General features: G+C 40.5%; 2 protein-coding genes across 6 annotated transcripts in view; both read right to left on the bottom strand.

Annotated features, from left to right (window-relative positions):
- LOC144067951 (uncharacterized) overlaps positions 1-571 on the bottom strand; it is a 77,054-nt gene extending 76,483 nt beyond the window's left edge. Inside the window, exon 1 of the mRNA XM_077592053.1 lies at positions 550-571. The gene's annotated coding sequence lies outside the window, so the exon portion shown is untranslated. The remainder of the gene's footprint in view (positions 1-549) is intronic.
- Positions 1-11,087, bottom strand: part of tiprl (TIP41, TOR signaling pathway regulator-like (S. cerevisiae)) — a 53,392-nt gene extending 42,305 nt beyond the window's left edge. For 3 of the 5 annotated variants that reach the window (XR_013298221.1, XM_077593253.1, XM_077593251.1), the window contains exons 1-3: positions 10,908-11,086; positions 9,291-9,417; positions 8,513-8,692 (exon numbers count right to left, since the gene is read on the bottom strand). Coding sequence is in view for 4 of the 5 variants with exons in the window: in XM_077593253.1 (XP_077449379.1) it covers positions 8,513-8,692; positions 9,291-9,397 (287 nt within the window). In the remaining variant the exon portion in view is untranslated. Of the gene's footprint in view, positions 1-8,512; positions 8,693-9,290; positions 9,418-10,907 lie in introns of all 5 variants that reach the window. The other 2 variants (XM_077593254.1, XM_077593252.1) reach the window with 2 other exon arrangements.
- Positions 11,088-22,376: the final 11,289 nt, after the last annotated feature.

Raw genomic sequence — 22,376 nt, forward strand, 5'->3', positions numbered from 1 at the left:
ATTTTTATGTTTTATTTATTTTAAGACATTAATAAATAATTTCCTTATAATTTTCATTTTTGTGTTCCTCACATCTGTCATAAAAAATTGGGACACTTAGGCCAATTTTAAAGGGTTTTGTTCAGGGGAAGGGAACCTATGGCTCGGGAGCCATATGCGGCTCTTTTGATGGTTGCATATGGCTCTCCGAGGTCAAATATGGAAACCCCTGGTGAAAGTGCCGAGTCCCGATCACACAAATGGGAGCATCACGTCGGCACTTTGGCGTTGACACTACCTTTAGTCCCTCCTTAAATCATTTTTTTATTTTTTTATTTAGACCTTTCTGCATGCATAATACTCTCACTGATAATAATAATAATCGGACATAGGCCCTGTCGTCATTATCAACAACACAAAAAGCCTACTTGTCATCACGCGCAGAAACTGCGTGTGACGAAATTGGTGGTGCTTCTCCATAAGCTGCGTTTACTCGGCAAAAGACCTAAATACGTGCAAGTGACGGAGTTGTAATTTGGCATTCTGCTGTTGTGGATACAGGTCGCTTACCTCTCGCTTACCTCTCACTGTCGATACTCATTAATTTGCAACAGTGTAGCAATGTTGTCAAAATAATTCAGAGACTGTTGTTCTACGAAAGTGACAAAATGACTAATAAAAAATGCACACATGGTCATTTATTTTTAAATTCTGAGTATGGCTCTCAATAAATAACATTTGAAAATGTGAATTGTTTATGGCTCTTGCTGTCAAAACGGTTCCCAACCCCTGGTTTAGTTGGTCGTTGTGTGAGGACCGTGGAACAAATTAGAGAATTTACATATAAAGTATACCTCTACTATCAACATTTTCAAGTTACGAAAAAAGTTCTGGAACCAATTAATTTCGTAAGTAGAGATATGACTGTATTTACATATCATACATGTACATATATATACACACAAATAAATACAGTTGTGGTTAAAAGTTTACATACACTTGTTAAGAACATAATGTCATGACTCTCTTGAGTTTCCAGTTATTTCTACAACTCTGATTTTTCTCTGATAGAGTGATTGGAACAGATACTTTCTCACCAAAAAAACATTCATTAAGTTTGGTTCTTTTATGACTTTATTATGGGTTAACAGAAAGTGATTGAATCTGCTGGGTCAAAAATATACATACAGCAACACGAATTAGCAATTTTGGTGACTTAGAAAGTTGTGACAGTGAAGTGAGCTTCATAGCATGGCCTCTTAACTTCTTGGATTGGATTACTTTATTCATCCTGTATTCGGGAAATTTCGTTGTCACAGTAGCAAGAGGGTGAGGATTCAGAAATAGGAGAGGCATTTTAGACAAATAGGTAATAAGTAAGTTAATAAATAAATACATGAATAAATAAGCGTGTTGCTGAAATATATATATATATATATATATATATATATATATATGTGTATGCACATGTATGTATATGTATGTATGTATATATATATATATATACACACATGTGTGTATGCACATGTATGTATATGTATGTATATATATATATATATATATATATATATATATATATATATATATATACACACACACACACACACACATACGTGTACATACACATATATACATACATGCACACACAGATGTACATGCATGCATACGGTAGGTCTTGACTTGTGAGTGATTATGAGTGACTACAGCTGGTGACTTCTGAGGCCATTTAAATAGGGCTCATTGGATGCAAACGCCCACAAACGCTACAATGGGAGCAGCTGCAGGTCCCAAGAGCAACAGTGCAAACAATTGTTTGTAAGTATAAAGTGCATGGCACTGTTTTGTCACTGCCACGATCAGGAAGAAAATGCAAGCTATCACCTGCTGCCGAGAGAAAATTGGTCAGGAGGGTGAAGATTCAACCGATAATCACCAAAAAGCAGATCTGCCAAGAATTAGAAGCTGCTGGAACACATGTGTCAGTGTCCACAGTCAAGCGTGTTTTGCATCTCCATGCAAGAATGAAGCCCTTGCTCCAAAAGCGGCACCTTAAGGCTCAACTGAAGTTTGCTGCTGATCACATGGACAAAGACCTTCTGGAGGAAAGTTCTGTGGTCAGACGAAACAAAAATTGAGCTGTTTGGCCACAATGCCCAGCAATATGTTTGGAGGAGAAAAGGTGAGGCCTTTAACCCCAAGTACACCATGCCTACCGTCAAGCACGGTGGTGGTAGTATTATGCTGTGGGACTGTTTCGCTGCCAATGGAACTGGTGCTTTACAGAGAGTAAATGGGATAATGAAGGAGGATTACCTTCAAATTCTTCAAGATAACCTAAAGTCATCAGCCCGAAGATTGGGTCTTGAGCGCAGTTGGGTGTTCCAACAGGACAATGACCCCAAACACACATCAAAAGTGGTAATGGAATGGCTAAATCAGGCTAGAATTAAGGTTTTCGAATGGCCTTCCCAAAGTCCTGACTTAAACCCCATTGAGAACTTGTGGACAATGCTGAAGAAACAAGTCCATGTCAGAAAGCCATCAAATTTAACTGAACTGCACCAATTCTGTCAAGAGGAGTGGTCAAAGATTCAACCAGAAGCTTGCCAGAAGCTCGTGCATGGCTACCAAAAGCGCCTAATTGAAGTGAAAATGGCCAAGGGACATGTTACCAAATATTAGCGCTGCTGTATGTATATTTTTGACCCAGCAGATTTGATCACTTTTTTCTGTTCACCCATAATAAAGTCATAAAAGAACCAAACTTCATGAATGTTTTTTGTGACAAAGAAGTATCTGTTCCAATCACTTAGAGAAAAATCCAAGTTGTAGAAATAACTGGAAACTCAAGAGAGCCATGACATTATGTTCTTCACAAGTGCATGCAAACTTTTGACCACAACTGTACATATATACACATACAGTGGGGCAACCACCATTTGTGCAAGTTATCCTATTTGAAAAGATTAGAGGGGCCTGTGATTGCCAACATGTTTAAACCTCAACCATGAGACAGAATGTGCAAAAGAACCGAGAAATTCACATTGTTTGATTTTTAAAGAATAAGTTTTTGGTCAATACCAAAAGTTCATCTCAATACTTTATGTACCCTTTTTAACTAGGTTTTTATTTTTAACTATTGGAGAACATTAAGAAAGTTTTATAGGAGATGATAAACAAACTACAAAGACTGTTAAATTCTTGCAAAAAGCGACTAGAGTGGGGTATTTTAATTTCAAACAACTGGTTTTAATATGTAACGCGATGCATATTATTGAATGAATTTGGAGTCCTTAATTGGTATGCATTTTAGAAGTCATGTGGTTCAATTATTGTAAAGGGCACAGTTATATAGCCCAGGTTAAATATTAATCCTTGCGAAAAGGGAGAGTTCAATTCTATTAAGAAATATATTCATTTGTTTCTGAATGTTAACAGATGTGAATATAACATTGTCACTGGTGAGAATTAAGGAATTTAGATATGGGGGAAGCCAGTCTGGCTATTTATTAGTTAAAAAGGGGGGGGGGGGGGAAACTGTGTCCATCCTGTTACGAAAGCAGTAAACAAGCCAATTTATCCACTGAAAATGCCTTTGCTAACTTTATCTGTCTTGAACCTTATGGCATGATCTGGGTGCGGTAAATGAGACATAGTGTACCCATGTTCCAAGACAAACTGCGCCACTGATTCCACGTTTTGACCTATGGTGGTGATGTGGTGCAAATAAACTATATAACTACTGTCAAAAAGAAACAGGACTATGTGCTTTGGTTTCACTGCTCTCACCGGTATCGTTTTTTCCATCTACAGTCGAGGCGATACAATTGGCAGCTCAGAATTTCGGTGCGGCGGCTGGGCTCTCTCGACGGCATTGAGCCTCATCAAGGGATGGCGTTCTGCTTTACATTGATGCAATTTGCATCCCCAGAGGTGTACTGGATCATTATAGGTTGGCTGAAGAAATTGCAAAAGATTGGGAGTCTATTTTTCTTTGGGTTACTCCAAATAAAAATATGGATAGGATAAACAACATCCATTACAATGTCCAAAAACTTGGAAAGTATTCAGAGCAGGGATTTGTAGCTGTTGGGGTTATTCTGGGATGTTATTATATGTGCATTAATCATTAATATGTATAGAAGCTATATTTTAATTTGGGCTATATTTTAATTTGGGACCGAGCAAGCTCGAGGACACTTCCCCCCACAGCTGGATTCGAGGACATTTAATTGTTTTCAGGACTATTGACCGGACAGGTCACCATGTTCCAGGCCGAGGACTGTTGATCTGAGTTCGCAATGAAGATCTGGGAAGGACTCTTAAATTGCTTTGACTTGGATTCCGGCAGATGGCAATAATCGAATCAACTTCCGAAAATACTCGCATATTGTTTAAAAATACTGTCGCCCGGTTTACCTTATATGAAGTTGTATGCTTACTTGTGCAAATTCTTACGCAGGTGTTTTTGGTTTCCGACCTGATATGCAATTGTTGTGGCAGTTGTTTTTGACCTTAATGGTGTTATTTGATTAGCTTATTACCTTAAGTGTTTTGATTATGCGCGACTAAATGGACAGAGGATGCCATTTCTTCAGAATGTCACGGTGGCGAGGACGAGCCAGGACGATTCTCACTTGCAAGTTTCAACGCTGGAATATGTCAACGATGTCTCTCTGTTTTTATTAAAGTATACCTATTAATAAACCTATCAGTAGCAATGAAGGAATACCTGGCAGCCACCAGTCTCATAGCTATCCAAGGACCGCAAAGCGGTTGATATGCTTCTGGCGGAGCAGGGCGTGTGAAATGTTCGGAGATCAATGTCGCAGCTTCATTCCAACGACAAGTCACCCGATGGGTCCCTAACCAGAGCCAATGAATGCCTGCAGACCCTGAACCAGAATACGAAGAGGCATTCTGGAGAGGTATTGTCCACCTGGACAGACTGGTCGGGACCTTCGGCAAGTATGAAGAATTGGCCTTCTCAGTGGTGATCTCAACGGCTGTTTTTGCTACTAATTTGAAATTGTGTGGGCGTTGTCTTGTCCCCTTTGTTGAGTTGACTTATAACCACTGCAATGCAGCCTACAAATTCCAAGAAATGAAACCAGTCAGGGTCATACTAAATTTTGAATTTAGTGCATTAACAAGACACATCGATTGATTGGGCGCCCCGTCCATTTTAGAGAACATTTTAGAATTTTAAGTGAGAGCTATGGGTGTGTTAAAGTTTTGTTCTTGATTTAATATATTTTTTTGCAATCAAATACGTTTCTTCGTTTTCAATCCTTTTGACCCAATTTTGGCTTGGGGGTGTGCTCTCGGCAGAGAGGCATGTGTGCTTGTGAAAAAAAGCGTCCCAAAATAAAACATAGGTCTTTTGAATATCACTTCACATAAATTACACTTTTAGTTGGAACCTGTAAAGAAAAAAAACGTGCATTATCTAAATAGACAATGTGTCAGAAATCTCAACAACAAAGTGAACGCAGCAAAATTTTTGAAATGGTGTCCTCACCTTGTGAGCAACCTTTTCTTTGCAGACCTCCTGGTAAAAAAATGCTTTAAACCCATAAGATAACCCTAACAAAGGGGAAATTAGGCTAATTATCAGTAACTAACTGGTCAGCTGTCAGGAGGGGTTTCAACTCTTACCTCCAGCAGAGGTTCTCTAATGTCTGGGGAGAGGCCGGGGAAATTGAGTTCAAGTGTAATATGTTTCACCCCTCTATTGCAGAGGGAGCTGACCGGCGCTGCGGCCACAAGCAATGTTCCCTCTAAGCTGCGCGCGTGCGCAATTGCGCACTACTCTTGTCTTCTCTGCGCACAGCAAATCATATGGACCGCACAAAATAAAATCACTTTTTTAAGCGGAGGCCGACACGCGAACCACTCATCCGCCGGGCCGCCCATTTCATAGATATTAATCATTACATTTTATTATTACTAAATCATTTATGTGTAGTAGACAAACCTGCTTATGGCAGGTGTGATACTGGTGTGTGCCCATAGCGAGCAATGATGATGTTGCTCACACCGGTACTCAGTGTGCTCAGGGAGGTTGTCTTTCTGCCCAGACAAACAAAAAATTAGAGGGAACATTGGCCACAAGGTAGTCATTGACTGTCGTGGCAGCAATCCTAGATCCTATTTGTGGACACCAGCAGGGATGCTGTCAGGCTGAAGAAGGGAGCCGTTTTGGGCCCTTTTGGACACAGACTCCGGAGGCAGCTGGTGGGGTACTGGCTGACCAAGCGGCATGTGCGTATGTCAGGTTGTCTCTAAGGCAAAATCCCGGACATGGGAGGATTTCGACGAGGTCATGGAGAACGACTTTATCTAGGTAATTTTGCTCCACCATTAGACATCACAGGAGGGGAAAAGGGTGCACCATAAACACTGTGGATAGTGAGGATGGGGGCGCTGCAGACCTCAACTCAGGATGTTGTGAGCAGGTGGGCCGAATACAATGAAAACCTTCTCAATTCCACCAACGCACAGAGCCTGGGGCGTAACCGGACGATTCGCCGAAAGACGTTTGGCCGACGGACAGTTCGCCGAACGGACGTTTCGCCGAAACGGGATTCACTGGTGTAAATTTTCTGGAGTAAGATTTCTGGATTTACAATTTCATTACAGTAGTACTTACTGTTACTACTATATTTTCTCTATTTCTTCTGTCACGTACTGTTCTGCGTGATCTCCAAATGGCTACTACTTTAAACGCAAGGATAAAATAAAAAATATAAAAAATTGGCAGCACATTGTAGTACGTACTTTTATTTAGAAATATGTCCAGCGGGGGGCAGTACATGCCCGTTATTCCTAAATGAATGTTATCTGTAACGAGCCGTATATGGCCCGCGGGCCGAGGTTGAAAAACATGTACACACACGATCCGGGGGCGGGGCGAGTGCGCGAATCCCGTTCGGCGAACTGTCCGTCGGCCAAACGTCCGTCGGCGAAACGTCTTTCGGCGAATCGTCCGAGTACCAGCCTGGGGACTTTGAGGTGGATTGTCTTATCTCAGTGGTTCAAGTCAACCGAGGTGGTGAAAAAGCTCTTCAGTGCCAAGGCATGGGGGTTGATTGGATAACTTTATTCATCCCGTATTCGGGAAATTTCGTTGTCACAGTAGCAAGAGGGTGAGGATGCAGAAATAGGAAAGGTATTTTAGACATAAATAGCTAGGTAATAAGTAAGTTAATAAATAAATACATGAATAAATATATAAATAAATAATCGTGTTGCTGAAATATACATATAAACATATATATGTGTATATGTATATATGTATGTATGTGTATATATATATATATATATATATATATATATATATATATGTATATATATATATATATATATATATATATATATATATATATATATATATATATATATATATATATGTATATATATATATATATATATATATATATATATATATGTATATATATATATATGTATATATAGATATATATAGATACACATATATACACATATATACATATATACATACACACGTGTACATATACATACATACACACACACACACATATAAGCACATATATACAAACATACACATAGATGTACATGCATGCATACGGTAGGTCTTAACACTCAGCCATTTTTTTGTTAAAGAGCCTGACAGCTGATGGGAGGAAGGATCTGCGGAAGTGCTCCTTCCTGCAATGAGGGTGCCGCAGTCTATTGCTAAGATCCGCCCGAATTGTTGTGGGGTTGCCTTGGTTGACACACCTCTGCAACATTGTGTGGAATAGTGGATCAGCTCTATACCATAAGCAGGGTTGTCGAGGTGTCATGGGAGTTCGTCCAACCAGCCTACATGTGCTTAGTTGACTTGGAAAAGACATATGACAAAACTGTGCTGTGTTGTTAGAATTCAGACACAATTTTTTTAGATAAAGTTGAGCAACCTGACAAATTTTCCTATTTTTGACCAGAAGTAGTTTGGAATGACTTGATTTTTCACCACAGAAACAAAAAATACTCAATTTAAACTTTCACCATCACCTAAGGGAGTACTTTACTGAATTCAGTAGATTGCAGTCTAGTTTCATTGCTGTGGTGGCACCCGTTTTAGGTTTTCCAAGAAAATAGATTGTTTCTATTGGAAAAATCGTTGATGTGTATAACATATTTACCATTCAGTTGAAGCCTAAGTTCTGATCTTAATAGATCACAAGATGCTTCCATGTCTGGAGTTCGCTCTCTCACTCATTTTAAACCATGTGATAGTGATGTTGCCCCCAGTTTGGACTTGTGATATCTCTACTGAACCATGTTCTTCAGAACGTACGTACACATGTATGTATACATATAGACGGAATTTTTACGATGACTTTAAAAGTCGGCATTGCATGACTAAATGGTCAAGAGATGTGACATTTGCTTATGTGCATGGCAGCTCGGATCCAGATTTGTTGCCATGCAATCACAGAAAACAGCCATTCATATTTGCATTCACGACTATCAATAATTTTATATTTCAATTCAGCGATGATCTTGCCTGCTCTCCTGCCATTGTTGAGCACACGCCACTTGGACGTTGTCATCAGAGTTGTTGATTCTCTTTAGGGCATCAATTGCATTGAATTCAATTCCAAAGCCATCGCCGTGTTGGATGCGCAGCATGTTTTCCCCAAATAACATTTCTGGAAGGGAGGGCAAGTTCAATTCCTGTGTTAATCTGGCAAGGCAAACGGGAAAAAAAAATTAACATTGAAGGCAGGCGGTTCAATGTCCCGGTAGATGCAGTAGGCCTTCACCTAGTACGCGTATTACTTTTTCAAGCTATACTTCCTATAGCAGGACAGTGAGCTTTTTCATTCAGAACACAGGTGCTTGTAAATTTAAAAAATTAAGACATCAGAAAAGAAATTGATTCCTTTTTTATCTCTCTAGTGCATTATAAACATCAAATCAATTCACACACCCATGCACTTTGTTGCGAGCTTAAGTGAATACATTGCTCCATTTAACATAGACAGCTTCCCAGGTCTGTTCTGACCTTACCCTGCAGGTCTCTCTCCTATGTAAACAATAGAGCTCTCTGGAAAAGTTTTTGCGATTTTACCCGTGCCCATCACCATTGCCTAAAATTGACTTCCCGAAAATCTGATTTATACTCCAGTGTTACTTTTTTTGTTTATTTGTTTTTCTCGTTGTTTCTTTGGCTGGTGCGACAAAATAGCCAAAATCGTCTCGCATCTAGGGGTTGACTATTTGTAAAATGATTGGCGGTGAAAGACTTTAAACTCACTCACTCAGAAAAAGTTAAAACTCACCTTTCAAGATCTTTGGAATTCATTATATGGTTTTTGGCCGTTGTCACTTTCCATGGACCAAAACAAAAATCCTCTTTCGTGATCTTAAGACCATGTGAAATCATCATGGATTGTAGGTGACAGTAACCTGCAAGAAATGGGGTTAGATTCAAATTAGATGAGTATTGAAATAATATTTTCCAGGTTTATGATTGAGTTAATTAATTTAAAGGGAACACCTGATAGAGTATAGTGCAGGGGTGGGCAAACTATTCCACAAAGGGACACAGTGGGTGCAGGTTTTTGTTCCAACCAATCCAGCAAAGAGAGTTTAACCAATGAGATTTCTGCAGAAAACAAGAAGCACCCAACTGCAATCCATTGATTGCACTTGTAGGACACCAGATTGGTGAAAAGGTGCCCTCTCTGTGGGTTGGAATGAAAACCGGTACCCATTACGGCCCTTTGTGGAATAGTTTGCCCACCCCTGGTGTAGTGGTTCACTCGGTTGACTTCAGTGCGGAGAGGCGTGGGATAGATTGCAGTGTAATTATACCTGAGTGATAAAATAATAACGATCACTGACGTCAAATAATTTTGGGAATGGTTTGCCTCGTTTGATTGATTTTGAGCACTGGAAAAAGTATATTTCACTGAACACGCAATGTGCACGACATAACCATTATTTTCATGCAGAAAACATACTATGCTTGTAAGACTACAGTAATCCCTCGAATGTTGCGGTTAATGTAGACCAGACATGGCTGCGATAAACGAAAATCTGCAAAGTAGGATCACCCCCATTATTACTGACACAATACATGTTTTCACACCTATACAGAAATACATGTACACAAGTAAAATTATCAAAAAGTGTACATGTGTTAAATATAGTTTTAGTTTTAGTCCAAGTCCTTGAGGGGAGCCCCCTTCAAGGAGGTACAGCTTCGCGGTCGGGATGAAACAGCTTGTGAAGGCTTTTGTGATCCAGTCTGCTCATCCAGTATACAAGCAGCAAGGCGTTGTTCTTAATTGTATAAAGTTCATTTTGTCTTCTTGTGGCCATGTCTGATCTACATTATCCGCAATATTCGATGGATTACTCCAGGCATACAAGCCATTTTCTGATGGCGAGTTTGCAAAAACATCCATGCTGAAGAATACAGAGTCGTGTTCCATGAAAAGCGGGAACAGTGTCGCAAATCGGGGGACAGAAAGCTCAAGTGTCTTGAACAGCCAACAGGAAAAAAGTAAATCAAGTCATTTATCGGTTTTTTTTCAATTGCAATACATGAGCACAGATGTCACAGATATTGCTCAACTGGCCATAATGAGAGCAGAGGTTTAATGTTTGTATTCGATGAACTTTGGAACAAATTCTCCTTTTTGCCCATGTACTATTTAGCTCGCACGAAAATGAAAATGGCCTAGATCTAATTTGAAAGCATCAAATAAGTCTAATTGAATGGCAATTGCTGCCTCGCTGTTGAGCACAAAAAAATGAAGAGCATAATTGAATACATGTAATGGTGTGAATTTCTGTGAGGTTATAGTTAGATACTTTGGGCTAAGTGTAGCGCTTTAGCTGCCGATTTATTACTTAAAGTTAAATAAAGGAAAATAAATCTTGATACATACTTTAAGTTGACGTTAAAATGCTTCGATGAGATAGATGTGTCCTCTCTTTCTCCAAAGTGGCTGTTATACGATATATTATTAGGCACATTTGCAGAAACACTTATCAGTACTTTATTTGTGAGCCAGCACGATGTGTTCTGCGCAGACGCACCGAGTCGGCCATTTTAGAGCGGAAGCTACGGCAAGAACAGTTGGAAATAAATAGTTTGACTACGCCATTTCCACTGAGTAAATGTAAACTTTATGGACAATGCTACTTGCAGCGCACGTCACAAACATATTGGCTGGAAATGGAGGCGCGCTGCGATTTAACTGCGATGAGCCGCCTTTTCTTATACTGCCTAGACTCTAGTCCACTTTATCAAAGTGACGGCCCGGGAGCCAAATCTGGCCAGGCGCATCTTTTTGTGCGGCCCGAGAAAGTAAATCACGAGTTTCGACTTTCTGTTTTCTCATCTCATCTCATTTTCTGAACCGCTTCATCGTCATTGGGGTCGCGGGGAGTGCTGGAGCCTATCCGATCGCAGGGCATGAGGATACGGATAACCATGCACACACACCCATACTTAGGGGCAATTTAGAGTGTCCAATCAGCCTACCACGCATGTTTTTGGAATGTGGGGTGTGATAACTTTGCACTTTATATAACTGTTAATATATCCATAACAGCAATTGACGACGGAGCCAAGTTTCACACGTGTGTAACTCTTTTTGTTGCAACACTGAGAACTCTCCAAAACATCACAACATCCGGGTCACGCTGTATTACACAATGGCCACTAAGTGGCGGTGGTTACACACACTTGTATAACCTGAGGCAACTAACAGTTCTAGTATCAATATATTACATGGGGGAAACTGGAATACCCGGAGGAAACCCATGGAGGCCCAGGGAGAACATGCAAACTCCACATAGGTGGGCGTGACCTGGATTTGAACCCAGGTCCCCAGAGCTGTGAGGCCACCGTGCCACCGACTTTCTGTTTTATGATAAAATATTTCCTATTTATCCCCATTTAAATCAAAAATTGCCATTTTTAAGTCCTAATTTGTATTTTTTGTGTTGTTGTTTTTTTTAAATCTAAAAATAGCAATCAGTGCAAAGGTGGATCCTCATCCTCCTTTTCAGCTATTTTCATGTCTGCTGGTTGGTCAGCAACACTTGTACGGATGTTCTCATTTTGGGTTGCTCGTGCGTATTCTCTATACTTTGGGTTGAGCACACAGGCTCTTGGAACCACCGTTGGTCCAGTTTGTTTCCTGTTGAGAAGCACAGTCTCCTTCTGCTAACCCAAATTCAATGCATTTCTTTAAAGTTTTTTTTCTTTTATGCAGATAGCCAGATTAGCCTCATCATCCAGCTCCAATCGTGTAGTGAATATTGGTGTTTTGTATAGTCTACTAAATAGGATTTCCATATTTTGTTGTCCGGTTGACCTCGTTATGTAGGCGCAATGATTTCATAACGAAATATGGAACCTTTTGTCAATTCAGTCAATTATTCTGTTAACACAATTTGGATGCCATTATCACTATAAATCAATGGTACTTTGGAATTTCATATCATGCACTGTCTTTGTTTTTTTTCCCATCTCAGTGCTCTCAAATTCTGCATAGCAGATTTGTTTCTCCACTTCAAGTTTCACATTTGGAGTACTGCTGCTGCATTTTTATCAAAAATTTCATTGGACTGAATAATTTTCCATAATTTGTCATCGCCATCCATGGAAAAAAGGGTACTCGGATGATTCGCTGAAAGACGTTTCGCCGACGGACGTTTCGCCGACCCATATACGGCCCGTTACAGATAACATTCATTTAGGAATAACAAGGGCATGTACTGCCCCCCGCTGGACATATTTCTAAATACAAGTACGTACTACACTACCATGTGCTGCCAATTTTTTATAATTTTTATTTTATCCTTGCGTTTAAAGTAGTAGCCATTTGGAGATCACGCAGAACAATACGTGACAGAAGAAATAGAGAAAATAAAGTAGTAGTAACAGTAAGTACTACTGTAATGAAATTGTAAATCCAAAAATCCTACTCCAGAAAATTTACACCAGCATAGAAAACGTTGAGATTAATCTTTGAATTAAGGTTCTCAGCAAATAATTTTGAATATATATTTCCTAAAATATGGCAAATGGCTACTACTTTAAACGCAAGGATAAAATAAAAAATATTAAACATTGGCAGCACGTACGTACTTGTATTTAGAAATATGTCCAGCGGGGGGCAGTACATTTTGAGATGAAGATTTAAAGTGGAAGTAGAACGCGGTCTTGTTGTTCTTGTTGTCTTTTTTTCTCTAACATATCATAAATTTCATCCAACATATATTAATTGTAATTTCTTGTAAACTGTGTGAGTGAAAAAAAAAGTATTTAATTTATTATTTTATTAAAAAAATAAAAGTGGGGATGTTTCGATTGGATGTTTACACCGGACATCCGGGTTGGCTAGGTGACCCAAGGGGAAGGCGATGGCGATGCGGTCCATGTTTTGCTATCCCCTTATGGAATGTTAGAGAAAAGACCTTGCTGGGAATACCACGCACTAATAATTCTGTTGAAGGTTGGCACCACGCATTTCAATGTAGAGTGTCAGTTTTCCATCCAAATTTATCTCGTCTGATAAGCAAACTCAAATTAAAGCAAAGTGATTGGGAAATACGAATACAACAGGCTTATTGCGGTATTATGCCCAGACAGACCAAAAAGTCATACGCAGCTGTTAATGAACGGTTAAAAAAGCTAATAGATGACTATGAAAACCCGGATCGATTTCCAAACAAACTACAGTACCTAGAAGCCATTGCGCTTAATTTGTAAGTTTTACGGTTTTAATAAAAACTGCCACTGCCATCTGTGAATTCCCTTTGTACATAATTTGTAAGTTTGTATTGTATTTGTAATTTTTGTACATAGTTTGTATTGTATTTGTAATTTTTGTACAAAATTTGTACGTGTTTTACTGCTTTAATAAAAACACCATCTGTGAATTTGCTTTGTCTTCTTTTTAATAAAATATTTTTTGAATGGCAGCTTATTGATAGTGTTTAATATTAAAAAGCAAGTAAAATGATTATCTTTTTACTGGCTCTTGACTAAGTCATTTGAACCATGTCTATTTACTCCCAAATTACCCATTATTAAACTTGCATCCAGAGGATGGTACTCTTTGCCTGACGGATTTGACGGTGAGCAGTGTTCAGTGAATTTGTTTTGTCAGCACATTGTAGTGTAGTACGTACTTGTATTTAGAAATATGTCCAGCGGGGGGCAGTACATGCCCTTGTTATTCCTAAATGAATGTTATCTGTAACGGGCCATATATGGCCCGCGAGCCGAGGTTGAAAAACACACGATCCGGGGGCGGAGCGAGCACGTGAATCCCGTTTCAGCGAAACGTCCGTTCGGCCAAATGTCCATTCGGCCGAACGGCTGTTCGACGAAACGTCCGTTCGGCGATACGTCCATTAGGCGACCTGTCCGTCGGCCAAACGTCCGTCGGCGAAACATCTTTCGGCGAATCATCCGTTCACGGGAAAAAGGGCTTATTGGCGATTTCAGAAACATTTCAAATTTCTAAATCATTTTCCACCTTGATATCTGATTGATTGATTATATCTTGGTGGTCGGCCAATCAAAAACACAAAAAGACAAACAACCATTCACGCTCACACTCATTCATAATCAGACATCAGTGGTCTGCAATTTTCATCACTGGTGAAGATCGCCATCCCAAGTCTGGGCTTCTTGGCAGCTCACCTCCTTTTGCTGTCCTATCAGCATTAATCATTCTCAAAAGAAATAGGTTAACGTCATTTGGCTGACATCAATTGTTTGATGCTAATGCAATCCGCGATATTCTAATAGTCATTAATATGACTCACGCTAAAGCATATCTCACCTGTTCAGGGCAAAACAAAAGATATCTCCCGTGCACTGAAAATATCTTATGCTTATTGCATCCTAGGGAAATCATGCCAATCCTAAATTAATTATTTTATCTAAACTTGCCAGGTAAAATTTACCTAATTTGGACGAATGCCATTTCTGCATTGTCTTCATATTTGATATCATTAATAATTTAGATGAATGCCATTTCTGCATTGTCTTCATGTTTGATATCATTAATAATTTGGATGATTCTAAATCGCAAATCACTCTCATATTGCTAAAACCAATAGCTAAATTCTGCTAGCTGAATTCCTATTGAATTCCTATCTACTCCAAGAAGGGGGTTTTTGTTTAAAATAAGAACCATTTTCTGTAGCTCACCTACCACAATTAAAATTTAGGGAAAATAACCTTTCACTAGAAATTTCCTAATATAAATTTCAGTGTTTAATAAAGGACCCATAATTTGTCAATAATATATCATATTGTCAACTCTCTCTCTCTACATCTCTCTGTCTCTCTCTCTCTGCATCTCTCTGTCTCTTTCTCTTGCTAAATCTCTCTGTCTCTCTTTCTTTTTACATCTCTCTGTCTCTCTCTTCACCAGCCTTGTTCTACACATTAATTTTAAACAGCCCCTTACTGTCTTATGTGCCTCCTCCATCCGATGGGGGTTCGTTCCTCATACGTGCCGCCAGCGACCGAAATTGCCCTCTCTTTCAAAGTAAGAGTAGCTGACGTCAGTGATCTCGGCTTTCAATTCACCGCGGTCCGAAAAATTCAGAAATGAATCTCCCCGGGGCTCGGCACCCACAGCTCAGCTTACTTTATTGACAAAGATCACGTGACATAGAAACGGGAGGCGGTACAAATTTGAGGCGGGAACAACAAGGGGAGGTGCTATATACAAAGTGATGACAGGTCTTGACTAGTAGGTGTCACTAAAATTATATTCTAGTTGCTTAAAGAATTAAAGAATACAAGATAAATACATTCCATACTCCACACAGGTAATCTCTCGCTCTCAAAATTATAATCATGAGAGAGAGTTTGTCATTGCGTATTATTGGCATGTGTACATGTTATTCGTCGCCGGATTCGCTCGCTCACTCCCGGAATCACTCGCTCTCAAAATTATAATCATGAGAGAGTTTGTCATTGCGTATTATTGGCGTGTGTGTTCATGTTATTTGTCGCCAAATTCGCTCACTCGCTCCCAGATTCGCTCGCTCGCTCCCGGATTCGCTCACTCTCAAAATTATAATCATGAGAGAGAGAGTTTGTCATTGCGCATTATTGGCGTGTGAGTACATGTTATTCATCGCCGGATTCGCTCAATCTCAAAATTATAATCATGAGAGAGAGAGTTTGTGATTGCGTATTATTGGTGTGTGTGTACATGTCATTCGTCTCATGCTCACAAGACTCATGCTCTGTCTCTTCACCTGTTAGGGACTAGTATTCACAGGGTTTTAATGTCGCCGTCCCCAGGACGCGAGTCTCATTTCTCAAAATTGACCTTCACAAGCAATGCCCCTTCGCGCATTTGGAGCCTCTGTCGCAAAATGCAGACATTCATGTTGACTTACCAGAGATGTCCTCAGATGTCTCCCTTAGTAGGATTAGTCTTCAACCGTCGTGAATCCAGGCGCTCTGCCGAAAATCCAACCCGCAAAGGGTTTTAGACGCCGTGGCCACGGACTTTCCCAGATGTCAACCAAGCGCCCGGACTAATCTCTGGTATGTTGACTCCCAGGCTCAAAGGACCAAAATGTTAGGTTCACCAATAGGTATTTCCAGATACACCTTAAGATAAGAAAGACATCTGACGCATTTCCAGCTTTATCTTGCAAGAGAATCGATCCTGACTCGCCTTTGTCCTAGATCATTCTAAGGAATCGAATCCTCTCATGCCCATTTAATTGCATAAAAGTCAAAACAATTAAGGTCAGAAACACACGCTCAAAACAGTCCCTCAGTACCATGCTGGTCTCTTCCGTCCATCTTTCTATGATCCTTGTGGAAGGTTTTATTTTCCTCACCATAAGGATGTAGGTGGGGATCAGATTGGATTGGATAACTTTATTCATCCCGTATTCGGGAAATTTCGTTGTCACAGTAGCAAGAGGGTGAGGATGCAGGAATAGGAAAGGCATTTTAGACATAAATAGATAGGTAATAAGTAAGTTAATAAATAAAGACATGAATAAATATATAAATAAATAAGCGTGTTGCATGCATACGGTAGGTCTTAACACTCAGCCATTTTTTGTTAAAGAGCCTGACGGATGATGGGAGGAAGGATCTGCGGAAGCGCTCCTTCATGCAATGAGGGTGCCGCAGTCTATTGCTAAAGGAGCTTCGGAGGGACTCCACAGACTCATGCAGGGGGTGGGAGGTGCTGTCCATGATGGACCAGGTTGTGGTCTGAGCGGCCCAGTGGGGGCAGGGGGACTGAGCTGTATGCCTCCTTTGTGTTGGCATACAGCAGGTCCAGAGTTTTTTGTTCCCTGGTGTGGCACTTCACATACTGAGTGAAGGTGGGGAGAGTAGAAGCCAAGCAAGCATGGTTAAAATCACCAGAGATAAGGAGAGACTGGGGGTGTGACATCTACAGCCGGGACACAGTACCGTAAAGCAGCTCGTGAGCGACTGACGCATCGGCGGAAGGAGGTATATACGCAGTTATTACGATAACGTGCGAGAACTCCCCGGGATGTAGAACGGCCTGATGCTAACAGCTACTAGCTCGATATCTTGAGTGCAAAGTTGCTCGTTTACAGTAATATGGCTGCACCATCTACTATTAATAAAAACAGCTAGTCCCCCACCTTTCTTTCTACCGCTCTCCTCAGCATTTCTGTCCGCCCTCACCAGCTGAAAGCCATCCAAGGAGACGAGAGAGTCTGGTGTTAGTTCATTCAGCCAGGTCTCCGTGGCAGCCAGTTGCAGTAGCTCCCTAAACCCTCACTCGTATTCTGTGTTTTTACAGCTTTATTTTTACGTTTTATTGTCCCTTAAGATTCGACTTGTTACTTTACTTTATATTCTATACTCCATACTTTAATGTTTTACAACTTTACTTTCAAGACTCTACTTCAAGACTCAAGTTGTGCGGAGGCAGTCTTTGACCTATTTGTTTAGTTTATCTTAGCAAATTCTGGACATTACATTTTTGACCCATTCAGCCATGCATTTTAGACAGCAAGAGGGTGAGAATGCAGGTATAGGAAAGGCATTTTAGACATAAAGAGATAGGTAATAAGTAAGTTAATAAATTCATCATAAATGCTGCGGTAGCACTTGTTAGACGTACAGTTTTAGGACCTATCCCTAATTCCTTAACTCAGTCTGATCCCGTCTAACAACTGTGCGTGTTCAGCATCGAAGGAAGAGACCAGGGTTTGCGAGTTACTCCACAGATGATTTATTCTAGATATTGATCCTTACAGAGCTCCGGGCCCCCTCCCAATAATAATAAACCAGCTGCGCGTCGTAATGCACAGTGGAGGATGAGAAAGACAACGGTCCACACCCGCGTTTGCACAGTTATAGTTAAACAAAAATGAATATTCATTCGCTGATTCTAATGATATGCGGACTGTCCCACGATGATTCTAGAGGGGTGTCCTCTCCTGAGATCTGCTTGGCCGCGAATCCACGTCTGGTCTGGTCGCCCTCTCCGCAGGAATTCCTTTGTCTCTGGTATCATCTGGACCATCGCCCTCTCCGCGGGGATCCCTTTGTCCCTGGTTTCATCTGGACCACTTATCACCGGGACCACTTGTCACCTGGACCACTTATCACCTGGACCACTTGTCACCTGGACCACTTATCACCTGGACCACACCTCGAAGCAGAAACTCAGACAAAAGACCTTTTGTTCATTGTGATTGAGTTGAGAACAATAGTTTTAATCCTACTGTGGTACTATATCAAAATGAAACAGCTACAATAAAATGAAGGAATAAAATATGTCATATTCTTCACACTGTATGGCATCATTCAATTGATTTGCAAACTTTGTGCAACGGTCAATATTTGGGTCCAGCTGCTCGATCTTTCTGTTTATAAATGGTACTGATGGTCGAACGATTCAAGTTGTATGACCGTGCAACGCTCACCACTCTCACGCGCATCAAGCTTTGTTATTATTGCCACTCATTTCAAATGAAATGGCTTGCCTCTTCCTTGCAACTCCCTCACTAGAAGCATTTCGCTTTTCACCAACCATATTGAATAATGGCTGCACGAAATATTTCATGGTAAAAATGAAAAAGGTTCTTTGCGCACTGGAGATACGTCATGCACTTACGCAACTTACGCTACTTACGCAACTTACGCTACTTACGCAACTTACGCAACTTACGCACTGCAACGAACTGGGCAGAGGAAGGTGGATGCTGGGTGAGCTGAGCGCTCACAGCGCCAGGCATCGGTCGGTATTAGCGGCGGAAAAAAGCACTACGCGCAATACAAAATCGAACTTACGAACATTTTTCGACATAAACGCAATTTGCAGACATGTTCGTATGTACCGTTGTTCATAAGTCCGAAGTTCGTAAGTAGGGGAGCGTCTGTACACATAGATGTACATACATACATACACATAGATGTACATGTATACTGTGAAATATGAACTGCATTCTTATATTTAATCTTGCACTTTTATGACTTTAGTCACTAGAATAGAATTTTTACTGACACCTACAGGTCAAGGCCTGTCATCACTTTGTATATACACACCCCTTTTTCTGGTCCCGCCTCCGCCTAAACTTCTATTAAATACTATAACCGACCAACTGGACGGCGTATCTGGATGGGAGGCCTCGAGGTGGTCGCTTGGCTCTGTCGAGCGCTGACCCCTTCTTAGGAAGGGTGGGGGCTAGCCAAGGGGGCTAGCCAAGAACAAAGGAAGCGGACCGAGCGGCGACCATTTTGAGAGCCATCGAGATGGGGCCTCCTGTGCAGATAACCTCCATTCGGCCGGGAGCTAAAAACTACCACGTGTTTGCTGCTTCCTCTGTATGAAAATCATTGTCGAGGCAACACAGCTTTGACATTTTGGTGCCTGAAACCCGAGATTCTTCTCTGCTTTCCGGCCACGGCAGATCGACAGAAGGATGGATGGCTTGACGTCGGCTACTCCAGCCTTGAGAGAGGGCGATCTGGCCTGCTGGCCCGGGAACAGATTACGAATTATCCTTTCGTACAGAGGAGGCACCAAAAAACGGTAAAGCACTTTTTAAAATTAATTTGTAGAATCTAACCCACCAAGTCCCCGTTTCCCTTCGAGGATGGGAGATGCTTAAAAAGAAAAGTTGCGTATACTCTTCTCTGTGTGTCGGAGATTCTTCTTTCTGTGTGTCGGAAAGACATTTTTCTGTGTGTCGGAATTATGTTTTAATAGTATACAGCACGATAAAAGGCTGTGTGTCGGCCTCTGCCTGGAAAGCAGACAAAATGGGAGGTAGCGCCTCCCCGCGAAGGGACTTCGAGGGTTGTGTTAAAAATATAGAAGAAATATATTGTCATACAGTGCCAAGATAATGAAAGAGCTCGATATAAAGAAAAAAAAAGAAATAGAATAAAACTATAAACGCATGCAAGTAATCTTCATATGAATAGATATATAGATATATATAAGTACGCTATGACGCGTTCATAAACGATATAAGTATGATTGCCGCGAAAAATAGGAGTTTAATCGGCGAAAAAAGAATATTTAGACGGATAAAAATAAGTATTTAAGAGAGGGTGAATTGGAACAGGATGGTGGGGGGGGTTGAAAAGCAGACCACATGTGAGAGGAAAAATGGCCGAGCCCACAGACAAAGAGAAAAAATGGCGGCGAGCCAACTGAAGTTAAAACTGCCTTTCTTTTCCAGCCCACGTTCCACTAACCCAGGAAGATATATATATATATATTAGGCCTGTTCAGAAACAGTGCCCCCCCTTGCTCAGCCCACTCCTCGTGCCAGGCTCCACTCGCAGGGGCCGGGAGCACGAGGGGGGGGATTGGGGGACTGGAATGCAAGAAATCTCAGGTTACATCTCACATTCCACACGATGAGCAAGGAGGAGGAGTGATGAAGAGACATGAGCAGAGAGAGTAATAGAAAGAAAAGAAGACAGTTAGAGACAGAAAATTGACAATATAACATATTGGTGACAAATTATGGGTCCTCTAATAAACACTGAAATTTATCATTAGGAAATGATTAAGAAATTGCTAAGTAGAAGGTTAGTTTCTCTACATTTTAATCGTGGTAAGAGTGAGCTACAAAAAATGGCTCTTATATTAAATAAACACAATCTTGGAGCAGAATAGCAATTCAACAAGTGCAATTTAGCTATCTTAGCAAATAGAGAGGGATTTGCGATTTAGACTTAAGGATTAGGAATCATCCAAATTATTAATGATATCAAACATGAAGACAATGCAGAAATGGCATTGATCCAAATTATTAGGTAAATTGTAGCTGGCAAGTTTAGATAAAATAATTAATTTAGGATAGGCATAATTTCGCTGAGATGCAATAAACATCATGACTTGTGATCAGTGCACGGATGGCAATTCATTGTTTTGCCCATCAACAGGTGGAATATGCTTTAGCGTGGTTCATATTAATGACTATTAGAATATTAATTGCATTAGCATCAAACAGTTGATGTCAACCAAACAACATTGACCTATTTCCTTTTAGAATGACTTGCCATGACACAGCGAAAGGTGGTTAGCTGCCAAGAAGCCCCAGGACTGGGGATGGCGCTATTCACCAGTGATAAAAAAAATTTGCAGACCACGGATGTCTGAAAATGAGTGAGCGTGAATGGTTGTTTGTCCTTTTTGTGTTTTTGATTGGCCGACCACCGAGATATGATCAATCAATTAGGTATCAAGGTGGAAAATGATTTAGCAAATTGGAATCGATTTCGGAATTTGCCAATAAGCCGTTTCACGGATGGCAACGCCAAATTATGGAAAAATATTTCGTCCAAGGAAATTTTTAATGAAAAAAGCAGCAGTACTCCAAATGTGAAATTTGAAGTGGAGAAACAAATCTGCTATGCGAAATTTAGGAGCACTGAAAAGACAGTGCTTGATACGAAATTCCAAAGTACTATTGATTTATTGTGATAATGGCATCCAAATTGTGTTAACAGAATAATTGACTGAATTGAAAAAAAAAGGTTCCATATTTCGTTATGAAGTCATTGCGCCTACATAACGAGGTCAACCGGACAACAAAATATGGACATCCTATTAAGTAGACCATACCAAACGCCATTATTCACTACACGATTGGAACTAGAGGATGAGGCTAATCTGGCTATCTGCATAAAAGAAAAAACTTTAAAGGAACACACTGAATTTGGGTTAGCAGGAGGAGACTGTGCTTCCTAACAGAAAACAGACTGGACCAACGGCGGTCCCGGGAGCCTGGGTGCTCAACACACGCGTTCCTGACCAACCAGCAAACATGAAAATAGCGGGATCCATTTTGTGCACTATAAGAAGGTTCTCTCAGTTGAAACGTTTATAGGAGACAGGTAAGAT

The sequence above is a fragment of the Stigmatopora argus genome, chromosome 22, assembly GCF_051989625.1.
Source record: "Stigmatopora argus isolate UIUO_Sarg chromosome 22, RoL_Sarg_1.0, whole genome shotgun sequence".
NCBI lineage: Eukaryota > Metazoa > Chordata > Actinopteri > Syngnathiformes > Syngnathidae > Stigmatopora > Stigmatopora argus.